At 33.1% G+C, this 14,478-nt stretch overlaps 1 protein-coding gene across 5 annotated transcripts in view; it reads right to left on the reverse strand.

Moving 5' to 3' along the window:
* Positions 1–1,132: 1,132 nt before the first annotated feature.
* The window catches only part of KIF27 (kinesin family member 27), a 68,516-nt gene continuing 55,170 nt past the window's right edge, over positions 1,133–14,478 (reverse strand). For all 5 annotated transcript variants that reach the window (XM_023537756.1, XM_023537757.1, XM_011372048.2 and 2 more), the window contains 4 exons: positions 12,811–13,017; positions 11,134–11,332; positions 9,020–9,184; positions 1,133–4,462 (listed from right to left, as the gene is read on the reverse strand). In XM_023537756.1, coding sequence (XP_023393524.1) covers positions 3,978–4,462; positions 9,020–9,184; positions 11,134–11,332; positions 12,811–13,017 — 1,056 coding nt within the window. In that variant the 3' untranslated portion in view covers positions 1,133–3,977. The remainder of the gene's footprint in view (positions 4,463–9,019; positions 9,185–11,133; positions 11,333–12,810; positions 13,018–14,478) is intronic.

Raw genomic sequence — 14,478 nt, forward strand, 5'->3', positions numbered from 1 at the left:
TGTTGTAAGTAGTTTTGTTCCTTGGCATATAAGGATCTTGCTCATTATAACAAAGTTTGTGAGATTGTTGTATTTTTCTTTTAAAGTACCATAGAGATAACTAATTCAGTAGATGTGTGTGTGAGAATTTGCCAGTAGAACATAATACCTAAGTCTAAGTCAATATATTTGGGTTCGGTTAAGTTACACTGCTAACATTTCATATAGTGGCAATTGTTAATTTATTGTGGAAATCCCTAGAAAATATAAAAAGAGAAAAGAACTATGTAGAATATCAAAAGCCAGTATCATAACATCAAGTTTTCTTGAGCTTTCTAGAACTTTTCGTTCTAATTACCTCCACATTGGGATGAACATGAAGGCCGTTATAAAAATCAAACACCATTCCAATATGTGGTACCATGTATGAACTGCATTCCAAGAGCAAGGAATGGAAGTAGTCACCCCTAGAACCAAGAATAAGGGGTGCATTGTTTGTAGAGAATTTAAAAGCAATAAAACTTATGAAAAATCATCTGCTTTTTATTTTCAGCATGAAGGTAAACAATGACAGTGATAGAATACTCCTCTCCATTGGGCAGATTCTCCTACTACCTCACCCTTTGAACACTACTGCCCATGTTAGCTCAAAAATACTACATATCCAATGCATTTGAAGTATTTATTGTAGAAGGATCTCATTTCCACCTTTATTTTCAATTTTTTAAAGTATAAATGTTTTAAAGTATAAATGTAGAAGAATGTGTTAATGAAGGCAGCTCATAGCCTGTTATAACTTTAAATGTAAAATATACATAATGAATATTTTTTAAAATTCCAGTGAAATTCATAGAGGACTTGTGGACATGAGCTTACAGATATTGTAGTCATTGAGCTTTCATATGTTGATAATCCAGTGTTTTAAAAAGTCACAAGTATGTTACTAAAGAAATAACTGAAAGAGCAAAACATGTCACATTTGCATTTAATGCATGAGAATTTATGTTGACTATAGAACCAAACTCCTACTAAGGATTTAATTCCTTAGCAATTCATTCTAAAACTTAGTATTAGACCTTTATATGTATATATACATATATATATACATGCATATATACATATATAAATATGTATAGATAAAAGAAACCCATTCTTAAATAAGGATTTATCACTTTATTGACTTGGACTAATAGAAACAAGCCAATTGCTAGTGGCAATAAAGTCCACATTATTGAAGATCATAGGTATATTAGCTAATTCCTTGGACCCTGATTTCATGAGGATATGAAGAACTGAGGGACTAAAAAAACAAACAAAACAAAAAATGAACAAAAAACATTAGCAAAAGAAAACAAGCATTAAAGCACAAAAGCACCTTCATTGATACTCTCACTGCCTATAGTTGCCCATATTTATAGCATTCTGCAATACTATTATCTATAATACTCTGGAGTTAGGGAAGGAATTAGTACTTTTTGGAGGCAAACATGTTTCTTTTCAAATGCTCTGTTATGGTGGGGAAAAAAAAAAGCCATAATGAACAGAAAAAGAAAACCACAAACAATTTTATAAACATGCAAAAAGGTAATGACAAAATGTTCAGACTAAGGAAAGCATGTGAAACAATAAAATTTATTAGTAGTATATGTAAAAAATAATTTTACTTGCCTTGGAGAGATGACTTAATTTTTCTTTCTTTTGTGAGGACACTGACTAGAATGAGAAGAGGTTCACTTCCAGAATATATTATTCATATATTATTTATATGTGTTTGTATATGTATATGAACCCTATCATAGATATAAAGGATATATGTATAACCAGAAGGAAGAAAAAAACTGTATCTTTGTTATTTAGAAGTCAGTTCACATTTGCATTATCAAATCTAATCACTGTTGGTTTGATAGAAATTTTTTAACTTTTTTAGTGAGTTGGCTTTCAGAAAATGTGTTTATATTTTCACAGGTAAAATAAATATATGTCAATTTCCTGGACAAGCAGGATTCCAGTGTCAGAATATATTCTTACATCAATTATTTCTAAATCATTTCTTAATCTTATAAAGAATTTACAGTTAGGACCTTCATTAATAAATATGTATTTATTAATAAATCAATAATTGCTATGCTTTGTTAAGGCACTGGCCTTTGGCCAGTATATATTTATAAACACATTATATATGATATACATTAAATATATATCATACAAACCAAGACAAAAAGAGGAAACTTGCTTAAAACCAAGATCTGACTTGAAATAGCCCCTGATAAAAATAAAATATCCACTGTAGTTTGTAAATTCATTGTGTGAAGAAATTTCTCAGTATCGATGTTATAAATTATGGTTCAGTACCCAGATGGATACATAGAATTCTATTTAACCCATAATTTAAATGAATTTTAGTACCATGCTTACAAGATATAGAAACTATTCATCAATTTAGAAGTTTGTTTTGGTTTGGTTTTCTTTTCCTATAGGAACTGGTTTTTAGCAGTGGGACCAAGGAACCCTACTCCCTAAGAGCTAGAAACTACAAAAAGAAAATATTAGGCTTTGAGCACAGGGTGACAGTCTGGGTCTTAGGTAAGATGGTCAGGGTCAACAGCAACAGATAAAAGGACAAAAGAAAAAATTAGTAGTAGCATCAAATAAGAAAATAACGGGAGTCAGCAAGGAAATAGGTGACTAATTGAGTAGGCATCCATAAGTCAGGGTGGTTTTGCTACTAGCCCCACCCAAACATTAATTAATTTAAGAAATAACTTTATTTAACAAGTGAAAGTTTGGAAAAGTAACAAAAATAACAAGTAAAAAAAAAATACAAAATAGCTCCAGTCATCATAGGCGATGTTTTTTCTGACTGACAAATATGATGCAAAAGTACAAACTGTGTGCAGGGCAAATCGATGTTTAGTTCTTAATTTCAAATGAAGTTTATATAATATAATAATGTTTAGATCAAAAGATACTGAAGAAAAATTTTCATTTACATATTTACAGCCCCAATATAGTCTGGCCTGCCTGTGTGCAAAGCCTGACTAAGCAGGTTGTAGAGAAAAATCTCAGATTAAGCCCATCAGATTATGAGCTAAAGCTCCACTGGCTAGATGTCAAGCTTTACAGGTGTACTCCATGGGACCATATATCTTTTCCTTGAAACGGTAAAATGCTTTAGTTTTATTCTATTATTGTTTCCCCGTTCCATAGAATTATATTCCTTTCTTCCATTTTTAGTAGCATAGAGATATGTTGAAGGCAGGGCAGGAGAGAGATGAAAATTTATATTCTACAATATCAGCAAACTAATAATATAATATTCTAAAAACAATTCCAGAAAAAGAACACAGGCCATGTTTAAAATATCAAGATCACCAACTTCTGTAGGCTCTGAGGACCATAAATTAACCTTAATCCATAAACCTGGCCAGTTAGTTGCCTTAGCCCAGAGACTGCATTTTGACACAATTTTTCAGCTGTACCAAAACATATGCAGGAGGTGACTCTCCCCTCTGATATAAGCAATATTTAACTGAATCTTTTAAAAATAATGTATACTTGTATTTAAGAATAACTTATAAGATATAATTATTGCATCATAACATACTATAAAATATACTTTATAATATGCTTTTATATTAAATAATAATATATATTTGATGGATATTTAGTTTATTATTCTACTGTTAGTCTTGTTCTTCAAATATGCCTGGAAAAGAATTTTGGGAAAATTTATAAGTGGAAATTTTTAAATGTTAAAACTATCAAGTATAGTATAGTATTGGAAAATGTGTTTGGTTATTATGGAAATGCAAATTAAAACTCCCCAAATGTACTAGAGAAGATATACACATCTAAAATGTACGAAAGGATGGGGGATTTCTTTCTCCACTTCTTCCTTTATCTTGAGGGAAGAACTAGTGAGCTTAAGCTTTAATTTTTAACAGGTTAGAAAAAGGAATCTTACACATTTCTAAATTAAAAGTTTCATGAGTAACTATCTAAGTTTTTAAGTCACTCTGTTTTCTAGCTACTTCAATGGAATCAGCAGCCATAGATCCAACCCCAACTCCAAGACTGGAACGTCGTAATGAGAGTTCCACGGCAGAAATCTGACGTAACTCTTTGCGACACAACTTTACAGGTGTGACACCATGAATCTGTCCCACATTTCCCACTGGCTGAATTTGGGGTGATGTGCAACTGTGAGTTTTTGTAATCTGATTTTCATCTGCTTCTGTTTTATCCTCATTGCTTAACAAATGCCCACTAGTGGGTGCTAAAGAGCTATAAATTGGAGGTAATTCTGGGCCATCTTCCCAGAGCTTCTGAGGATTTCGTTGTGTTCTTAAGCTACTTGCTGAACTGTTTAATTCTCTTTCTTTTCCACTTAACTTCATACTTTCAGTTTTAGATGCCCATTTTAATTCTTCTGAAACCGTGCCTGCTTCTTCTGGGTTCAGGACTCCATCTCCAACATAATGATCTAAAAATAATCCAAAAAGAAAAAAAAAAATTAGAGATTTCCTCAAAAGTAAGTATTTTAATCATGATATCCTAACATAACTATATTATCACTCAATATAAATTGTCTTTCAGCTTTGTTAAATGACTTCTTTTAGACAGAAGTATGAATATGAATTGTTCTTATTTTACTTAGAAGAATCTTGCATGGGGATAACTAAGAACTTCTCATTGCTGGAACAAAGTTGAAAAATATTCTTGTAGTGATTTTTGTACTCCCTGGAAACACAGGAGTGCTTTAGGCCTCTCTGGTGCCCTTCCACACCTGCCCTCCACTGGGCTTGCCACTGGTGAATTACTTTCCAAATCCAAAGCCAGCACTGGAAAATATTTGCTCTGCCCATATCTCCAATGACTCTTCTGGGATTTGGCATTATATGTGTGAAAAACTAGTCTTTGTAGGCACTCCTAGCATGATAGCAGGGTTCTGCTCTCTGAATGTACTCTGGATTCCACCGTCAAAATGGAGATGGGAGCATAATAGCCCTTCAGTGGGAGACACTCTGCTGGAACAAGCTTGAGGTCCTTAAATCATATAGAATCATCTAATAGAAAAGGCAAAAACTTGCTTTAGGGAAGTCCATACAGGTACTGGACCTAATATAGTGAAAAATGCCAACTTTAACATATGTTGAAACATGATTGATAATATACTTCTGGTCCTACAAATACCAAGTTTAAAAACATAAGTTGCACAGTGGCAGCTCCCAAGCGAAATCTGGCCCACAGACAGGTTTTACTTAGCCTGGTTTTACTTACATAAAATAATACATGGCCCGAAATTTAAAAATTGGAAAGTTTCATATAAAAATATAGTCTTCCAACATTACTAGAAAAAATGAGAACTGACCATTTCCGCCTGGCAACAGCAGCTGGAGCAGAGTTGTCCCTGCCCATTGAGATGACTAGGCTCTGCTCCTCACTGTGGCTTCCCTGGCTCTTGCAGGCATTTTAGTTTGTGGCCCCTGCTTTAACACATAATTGATGTTCTAGTTTTTAAAATTCTCTCACAAACGAAAAACCTGAACCAGCAAATGACATGGATCCTCACACAGAACTAGTGGCTCCTCACAAAGCTGACCATAGACAGTGGCTCCCAAACTGCTGCTCATTACACCAAGAAGCTTTAAAAAATCCTGATGCCCAGGGAGCAATGTCTGGAGGAGGGAGCCAGGCATCTTATTTTTTAAAGATCATATGTGAAAGAGCACAGATGGGCTCATTGGACTGGCTCACACCCAAGCCCACTTGGATTCTTCACAATACAAATACCTCTGCATTTCCTTTTCCAGAATTTTACCATTAGGGAACAAACTGGAGAAAGATTAATTCACCCGAGGTCACACTACTAATAAAAGAAGTCAGGATTCCAACCTAGATCTTCTGACTCTAGTATACTCACACAGAATTTTATAGTGGTTTAAAAAGATACAAGGATAGAGTTTTAAATACTTAAGTGCATAAACTGTGTGTTCATAGAAACTGATTTTATCCTCAAAAAATATGTTAGAAAACAGACACACTGTAACAGAGGCATGACCAAGAAGTGACCAACATATATTGGTCAAAAGATTAATTTTTCTACATATGAAAATGCTAACAACACTCAAAGAATATAAATACAAGTCTGGTAGGCAGACAATGAAAAGACTACTATCAAAAACCAATTAACTGAATATCAAGACAGTTATATATTAACTAAGATACTATTAAGCATATAATACTTTTCAGGAAACTCAATTCAAAATATTTAAATTGCTATAGTTTATAAGTCAAACAAATTCTTGTTTCATGTCATATTAGAGTAACATTTTGAGATATAATACAAGCTATATCCCCAATATGATTCCAACTAATCTTTTTTAAAGCATGGGGAAAATATTGAAAAGAATTATAACAAATGTTAATACTTATGAGTGGGATTATAGGTGATATTTCTTCTACATTTTCAAAATTTTCTAAATATACATTACTTTTTATAGCCCCAAAATAAAAGTATTTAAGATGTTTTTAGGTGGAATACAAATTAGCTGAAATAATCAAGACTATTATCAAGGCTAGACTTCCCAAGTAAGTTGCTAAAATGGATGTAATTATCACTTTATACATCTCCAAGATTATTTAACTTTCTTAGAGAGCTTTTCGTGTTTCCTTAAAGAGCAGGATGAGAATCCAGGTTTCTTAAATATGTACACCACCACACCACACTGTCATTTTAAGAGATGTCTAGAAGACTCTGTAGTATAAACACGGGCCATTTAAACACTAGATATCTAATTTCAGATATCTCAAATTTGAAAGTGGGTTTCTTTAAGCTAAAATGGAAATGAAAAGAAAATGTTCTGTTTCCTACTTAATACCTCTGCATTACTACATTGAAAATCAGAAAGTTTAGTCTCTTGGCTGGATTTGTATATTTTTATCTCTATCCTAAGACAACTTTTATCATAGAATATTGGACCAGGAGTCAAAGACGAAGGACCTTAGACCATGTTCTTTTATTTACTCTTATTTTTATTAAATGTATTGGGGTGATGTTGGTTAAAAATATCATATAGGTTGCAAGTGTACGATTCAGTAATACATCATCTGTATATTGCATTGTGTGTTCACCTCCCAAAGTCAAATCTCCTTCCATCACCATCTTTGACCCCCTTTACCCTTATCTCCCTCCTCCCTGACTCCTTTCCCTCTGGTAACCACCAAACTGTTGTCTGTGTATATGAGTTTTTGTTTGTCTTGTTCATTTGTTGCTTTCAGTTTTATAGCCCACATATTAGTAAAATGCTTAGCATAATAATCTCGAGATCTATTCATGTTGTCACAAATGGCAGTATTTCATCTTTTCTTATGGCTGAGTAATATTCCATTGTATATATGTACTACATCTTCTTTATCCAGCCATCTATCGAAGAACACTTTGGCTGTTTCCATGTCTTGGCCACTGTGAATAATGCTACAATGAACGTTGGGGTGCATGTATCTTTACGAATAAATGTTTTCAAACTTTTGGGTATGTACCCAGAAGAGGAATTGCTGTAATTCTAGTCTTAATTTTTAAGGAACCTCCAAACTGTTTTCCATAGTGACTATACAAATTTACATTCTCACCAGCAGTGTATGAGGGTTTCTTTTTCCCCACAACCTCTCTAATACTTGATAGCCATTCTAGCAGGTGTAAGGTGGTATCTCACTGTGATTTTGATTTTCATTTCCCTAATAGCTAGTGAAATTGAGCATCTTTTCACTTGTCTGTTGGCTATTTGTGTGTCTTCTTGGGAGAAGTGTCTGGTCAGGTCCTCTGCCCATTTTTTAATTGGATTATTTTTCGTTGTTGAGTTGTATGAGTTCTTTTTATATTTTGGATATTAGGCCCTTATTGGGGGCATTATTTGCAAATGTCTTCTTCTATTCAGAAGGTTACCTCTTTGTTTTGCTGACGGTTTCTTTTGCTGTGCAAAAGCTTTTTAGACCATGTTCTAATTACTGTTCTGTTCATGAGTCACTTGACTTCTCTAAATTTCAATTTCTTCATCTAAACATGGGATTAGCAGACACTGGCCTACCTTGAGTTTGATGGTTAAATGGAACTACTTGTGAAAATGTCTATTAATTATAAATATCATAAGAATAAGGTAGCATTAGAACTACTTTTCTAAGTTTAAAAATTTTTAATTATGTTAATTCTGCGTACTTTATATATTCAGTATATATCTCTTCATTACACATACATATAAATTTTCACTGGTCTCTTTACAATACTGTTGTACCTTAAGCAGTTTTCTCTACCAATACAAAATAGCTGTGTTCTAAAAGGCTGTAAAGTCAAAGTCTCATAAGCCATACTTAAATTATTAGAAGAATATTTTCTCTAAAGGATAGCTAATTCTTTTATAAAATGTAGAAAATATTTAGAAATATTTATTCCTCTCTAATTGGTGGGCCTAAAGAGGGTATATTTTAATTATGGCACTTTTTACTTTTGCAAAGTATTTTGTCACAATTTGGCATTTAGGAAAGTGTTACTTCTACATATCTACATATAATTAGGCAAGAAAACATCTTTTGTCTTAACAATGGGTTTTATTATATTTTTGAATTTCCAGAGGTCATGATATGAAAAAGACCTGACTGATCTTAGAAATACATACAATATTATTTTATCTCTACTTTTACTATACTCCATTTATTTTACACGTTTTTTGTGATAATCAGAAAGCTTAATTTTCTATAGAATAGGAAAAACACAGCTATCTTAGATTAGAGGGTCAAGCCCATGGCACATGGCAGGCAATCAATGTGTAGTTTCCTTCACACATATACATTTGTTCATTCACTTCTATGGTTCTGTCTTATACGTTGACTAGATAACTATTGTTGTTTACTGAGACAAATAAAAGATAAAATCTAATCCTAAATAACCAAATCAATTGGGAAAGGCTAAACTACAAATCAGGAAAGACTTCATCAAATACTAGAGAAACAGTGTTAGCATGACAAGTAGCACTAAATATCTTACGTTCAGATGGTACTAGTTGCCTTCGAATTGCTTCCCCTAACAGTTCCTTAAGTTTCTTCTTAAGATCTCTGCTAGTTTTCTTATAGAAATAAAGATCTTTTTCTAGCTGTTGGATTTTATCTTCATATGTCTTTAAAGTTTCCACGATGCCTTCCCCATCTTGCTCTATAAAACAAAAATTTACATTTAAAATCAGTTTAAAAGAAATAATTGAAAATTATGTTCTAACATAGACCTCAGACTATGTTTAAAGGGTCAGAAGTACGTTATATGTACCTGTTACCTGAATGGATTTGTTTTCAGCTAAAATTTGGATTCTTCTACTTGTAAAAATTTTCAAAGTAGGATCGATCCCTTAGTCACCTTCTCTACCTTACCCCCTACTGACTACTACATCGTTATGATTCACAAGCACTTTCTGAGTAACTACTAACTAGATTTATCCTTAAAACAGCAGAAGTAAAGTGTTTTCTATAAAAAGTTCACATTTGGAACTCTGTCCATCAGCTGAATCAGTATCTTAAAGTTTATATAAGGAACAGTGGGTATATGAAAAGTCATTTGAAGAAATATAAAACCAAAAAAATTCCCCCCAAAACAAAACCTGTCATATGAGGCTAGAAAGATTAAATTACAAAGAATACCACAAAAAAAAAAAAAAAAGGAGCAAAGGGGAAATAGCGTAAGTAAAGTTCTAATTTATGCTACAACATAACTTAAAGCTTCTAATTAATATTTATGATTGTCTAAAACTGCCTATATTGGGCTATATTCTAGAACCAGCAAAACCTAGTAACCTTCAGAAAATAAGTACTTTCAGACCTACTGTTTCCTATTGATAAATTTATAAAATTGTCCTACTGGTTTGTAATTTTTGTTATAATTGGCTATTTTATAAAATTTGATCTAAGTATACTAATATATTTAAAATTAACCCATCATCTTGTTAAAAAAAACACTTCAAATTAAACATCATAAATCAGAATCCCCATCAAGGATATCAAATAAATCAACTTAATTTTATATCCTATATTTAGTTAAAATTAGAAAATTCACAAGCTAATATTTTTAGTTAGAACTTTGTTATGAAAAATTTGTCCCAGCTTTAGAAATGATTTTTAAAATGTTCTCATTTAGTTATAGTATGGGCTTTTCTGGCACAATGAAAGTCACTTGAAAAAATACACTAATAATTCTATTAAAATATTGCTTTTAGAGACTTAAGGCAAAACTAAAATAAGGTAAGCAGAGCATGTTTGATGAAATGATGTATGTAATCTTGTCATTGGGCAACTAGATGCTAATTAACTGGTTATAGAATTAACTTATAGAATTGCCTCAACACTCAAATTCATATGTTTTCCAATTTTCTGCTTACTCAGGTTGCTACTTCCGTATCTCTTTTAACCCATTTCCAGCTATACAGTCATGAGAATCAAGACTAAGCAGCTAAGCAGCCTGTATTGAAGCATTAACAGTATTGGCTGGCAGTGATTTTGTTGCCATAGCAACTGTTTGTATACTAGCCATATGCCCAGGTTAAGAGACCACTGACTGCTATGACAGCTCTTTCCACACCAAAGTCATGGTTGAACTACTGTGCACTGATAACAGTATGTGCCCATTAATGATAGATTAATTTTGACCTAAGATATAATATTAATGCATAAAAGTTACAATCAACTGAAAAATTATAATAAGAAATAGAACTAGAAATCCGATAGATCTTATCACTTTAATTTTATGAAGGGAAAGTAATTTAAATAGCAAGGTACTATGTCCTTATGAGATAGAAACTTTTCAACTGTATACAACAAAGCCAGAAGTCACCCCACATCTCTACATAAAAACTAGGCCAACAACAAACTAATGGGATTTACAGCAGCCCCTTTTATGGCACTGGGAACAAGCAGAAGAGGTGACATTTCAAGCATGAATAGCCTTAATCAAAGTCAACTATCCCAATTTGTGGTAACCAAAACATGTAAAGCACAAAAATACGTAGAAATAGTAACTATATATGGTGGGCTTTTAAGTGATCAAATTCTGTCTGATCTTCCTTCCCAAATCCCCTTCCTACACATCATCTATAAAATTGACAATAGGGCAGGTACCTTGGAAATGATGTAATAGTAACTGCATTTTTTGCTCATGTTCCTTTTGCTGGAGGGTCAGTCTTCGGTCACATTGCAATTTCAGATGCTCCAGTGCAGATTCTAACTCACGAACCACATTATCCCGTTCCAGAATCTTCATTTTAATTTCTTTATTCTGTAACTGTAGTTTCCGTTCAGCTTCTCGCAAATTAACCACCTGGCAAATACATTTTTTGACCTTTTCAGAGTGTCTTAGATAGCCTAATATGGATATATCTACTTCTGTTAGGCTACATGAAATGAACTTCCTTAACCACCAAGGTATAACTAGGCAAATGCTTTGTAACATACCTACAAAATAACTTAATAGCCTTTGAATTTGTTGGGATTCTGAATTGGTAATAATTCATTTTAAATACAATGTTGCTCTACTAAACATCCCTCCATCATTTCTTGGTCTCTGTGGTTTACATTAATAATTCTATAACTCTATTTCTCTAATATAAGATAAGGAGGAGCTAAAATGGATATTATAAATAAGTGACAGAATTTTTAAAACTATAAATACAGAGATTGGTTTTAGATTATATATTTCATTTAGTCCATTTGGTTGTTCTCTGAACTGATCTGAAGTAAAAATACTTCAGACAATGTTTGTGTCACAGAGCTTGTTAATAATGTAATAACCTTTTTTTTTTTTTTAGAAAAATACTCATTTCTACAAATAGTTTTCAGGATCAGAAAATCCACTGACCTGGGCCTGGGTACTTGGGGTTAAGAACCTTTGATCTAAGAGCACCACAAAAGAGTTATCTATACCAAAGCCTCAGACAGTATTCGACTATTTTTCTGCCCTCCACACACCCAACAATAGAATGTACTCTCATCAGTAATAGTAGCTTACTACCAACAGTAATTAACCAAGAAGAGTGTTGTATATAACATTTTCATTAATTTTCATCTTTATTTCACTTCTCTAACAGAATGTTTTATTTTTCATTAATTTTCTGATATTCCCTAGAACTGCATATACTTTTCAGAGAAAAAAGTTATCTACTCGTTTAGCCCATCATAATATATACCTTAGAGACGATATTAGAGAAAAGATGGAAATAGTTCTCTGTACTGTGAAATATATCTGAATCATTAAATTGTCGAATACATTAAAAAAATAAAATATTTAAATACTAGTAAATATTTAAATTCAAGTTAATGCTAAAATCTATTACTGTCTTTGCCACTGATGTACCACTTCATCTCCACATCAACTCCAAGGCTGTGATAAGAAGGTGTATGTACCCCTATCCTACAGCAATGAAGGAAAAGGAACCCAAGCTTGGAGGGCCCTTGAGTTTTCATGAATGCTGAGTAGTAACATCCAAATCTAGAAAACATCCAAGAAGTAGTGACTGAAGAATATAGCTTAAATTCTTTAATTTTTAAAACTATTTCAAAAAGTTATTCTTTCAAAAGGCCCTTTAAGAACCACACAAAGGTAGGCCTACATACTTGGATGATCACAAAGCTTTCAGAGGACAACATTCAGTACTGTAAAGAGAAATCATGCTTAAATCCATGCAGAGTTACACCATCAAATCTTTAAGCCTTTCAATTTCCTTTAAAATTATAAATGTTAGATATATAAGCATCTTGATCCCTCTTTATAAGAAAATCATCTATCCCTCAAAAACTAACCTTATTGAAGTATCTGAAAAGAATAGCTCTAATCTCAATAGGATTCAGGCCAATGAGTTTTTCCAAGACATTTGCTTCACTATGAGAGAGGTTTTGGAATGAAGCTCTGAGCGAGTTCTGGCGACTCTGGATACTTTCATTCTTGTATTCAATTGCAGCTTCCAAAGCTTCAATCCCTTCTTCAAGTTGGAAAAGAATATGTTCTTCCTGGGTGTAACATAACAGAAATCACTCGTTTTAAATGAAATAACTTGGACTTTGTCATATACTAAGATCTCATTAATAGGTTCTTGGAAACTGACTTTAAGAGGAATGACATATAATGAAACCAATTTTACCATATGCTAATTGATATAAACAAGAGTTCCTACAGCATATTTCTGGCCACCAAAACATCACCAAACTTCTAAGGACAGACCCAAAACACTTCAAATATTAAATATTGAAACATATGAGCTATAAATTCATTTAAGAAAGATTAATAAAAACAAGATCATTCTTTTCCAACCTGCTGATTCCAGTTCAGGGTCATGGGTAGCCAGAGCCTCTCCTGACAGCTCAGCGAGCAAGGTGGAAACCCATCCTGGGCAGGACGCCCTTCCATCTCAGGGCCACTCACACCCATACTCAAACTCACTCAGACTAGGACAATTTAGACATGCAGGTTCACCTAATGTGCACTTCTTTGGGATATGGGAGGAAACCAGAGTCTCCAGTGAAAACTCACACAGACATGAAGAGAATGTACAAACACAGAGACAGTGGCCCCGACCTGGAATCATTTTCTTTTTTTTTTTCCTCACCAACATTATAATGAAATGATGTTGAACGAAGTGATGTTATTCAAAGACCTGCTATATTTGAGTCTAATGGATATTACTTTTCTTCTACTAAATGTTAAGAAAATGTTTATTGAACACTTGCTATGCTATACAATGCAATGTTTGCATACACATATATAACGTAACCTTGAATCTTTGTAATACACCTTATGTAGTAAAATGAAAGAGGCAGAAAACTTAGGTGAGTTATGAAACATCCCAAAGTCATACCGCAAATGCTGATCACCAAGGAAAACACTCAAAGCCTCAGCCCACGGGATTAGCAGTATTGTCATATACCTCCCTCCATAGCCCCTACAGTTCCTATTATGTATCAATGAGATCTAAATACACCCCAATGTCCCTTCAAGGATCTATTAAAACAATATATTGCTAGTAGAGAAAGAAGAAATAGACTTAGAATAAGTTATTAAGAACTAGTAATCAGAGGAGAGCCTCTAGGGAAAAAACACAGTATGGTATTTAAAAAAGTAGTGAGGATTTAAGGACATGAAACATTTCATAAGATTTCTATGAGGTGTCATTAGAGGGATTACACAGGCATTAAAAATGGTGGCAGCATAACATTTTTTTTCATAAGCCGGAGATTTCCTTTGTAGGAAAAAAATCTGATGAATCTCTATCAGAAAACCTAGCAGTTCTTTGAACTATCGGAATAACATGTTATTTGGTGAGGAGGGATCCAAATCTCTAGTAAGATATTATTTTGGACTTGCTGAGGCTTGAATATATACATACACATATATATACACACACATGTGTATGTATATACCTACCTATACATGCGGTGGAGGTCACCTCGACCAAGTGCATTAAGGTCCGAGTG

Source organism: Pteropus vampyrus, unplaced genomic scaffold (genome assembly GCF_000151845.1).
Source record: "Pteropus vampyrus isolate Shadow unplaced genomic scaffold, Pvam_2.0 Scaffold199, whole genome shotgun sequence".
NCBI classification, from domain to species: domain Eukaryota; kingdom Metazoa; phylum Chordata; class Mammalia; order Chiroptera; family Pteropodidae; genus Pteropus; species Pteropus vampyrus.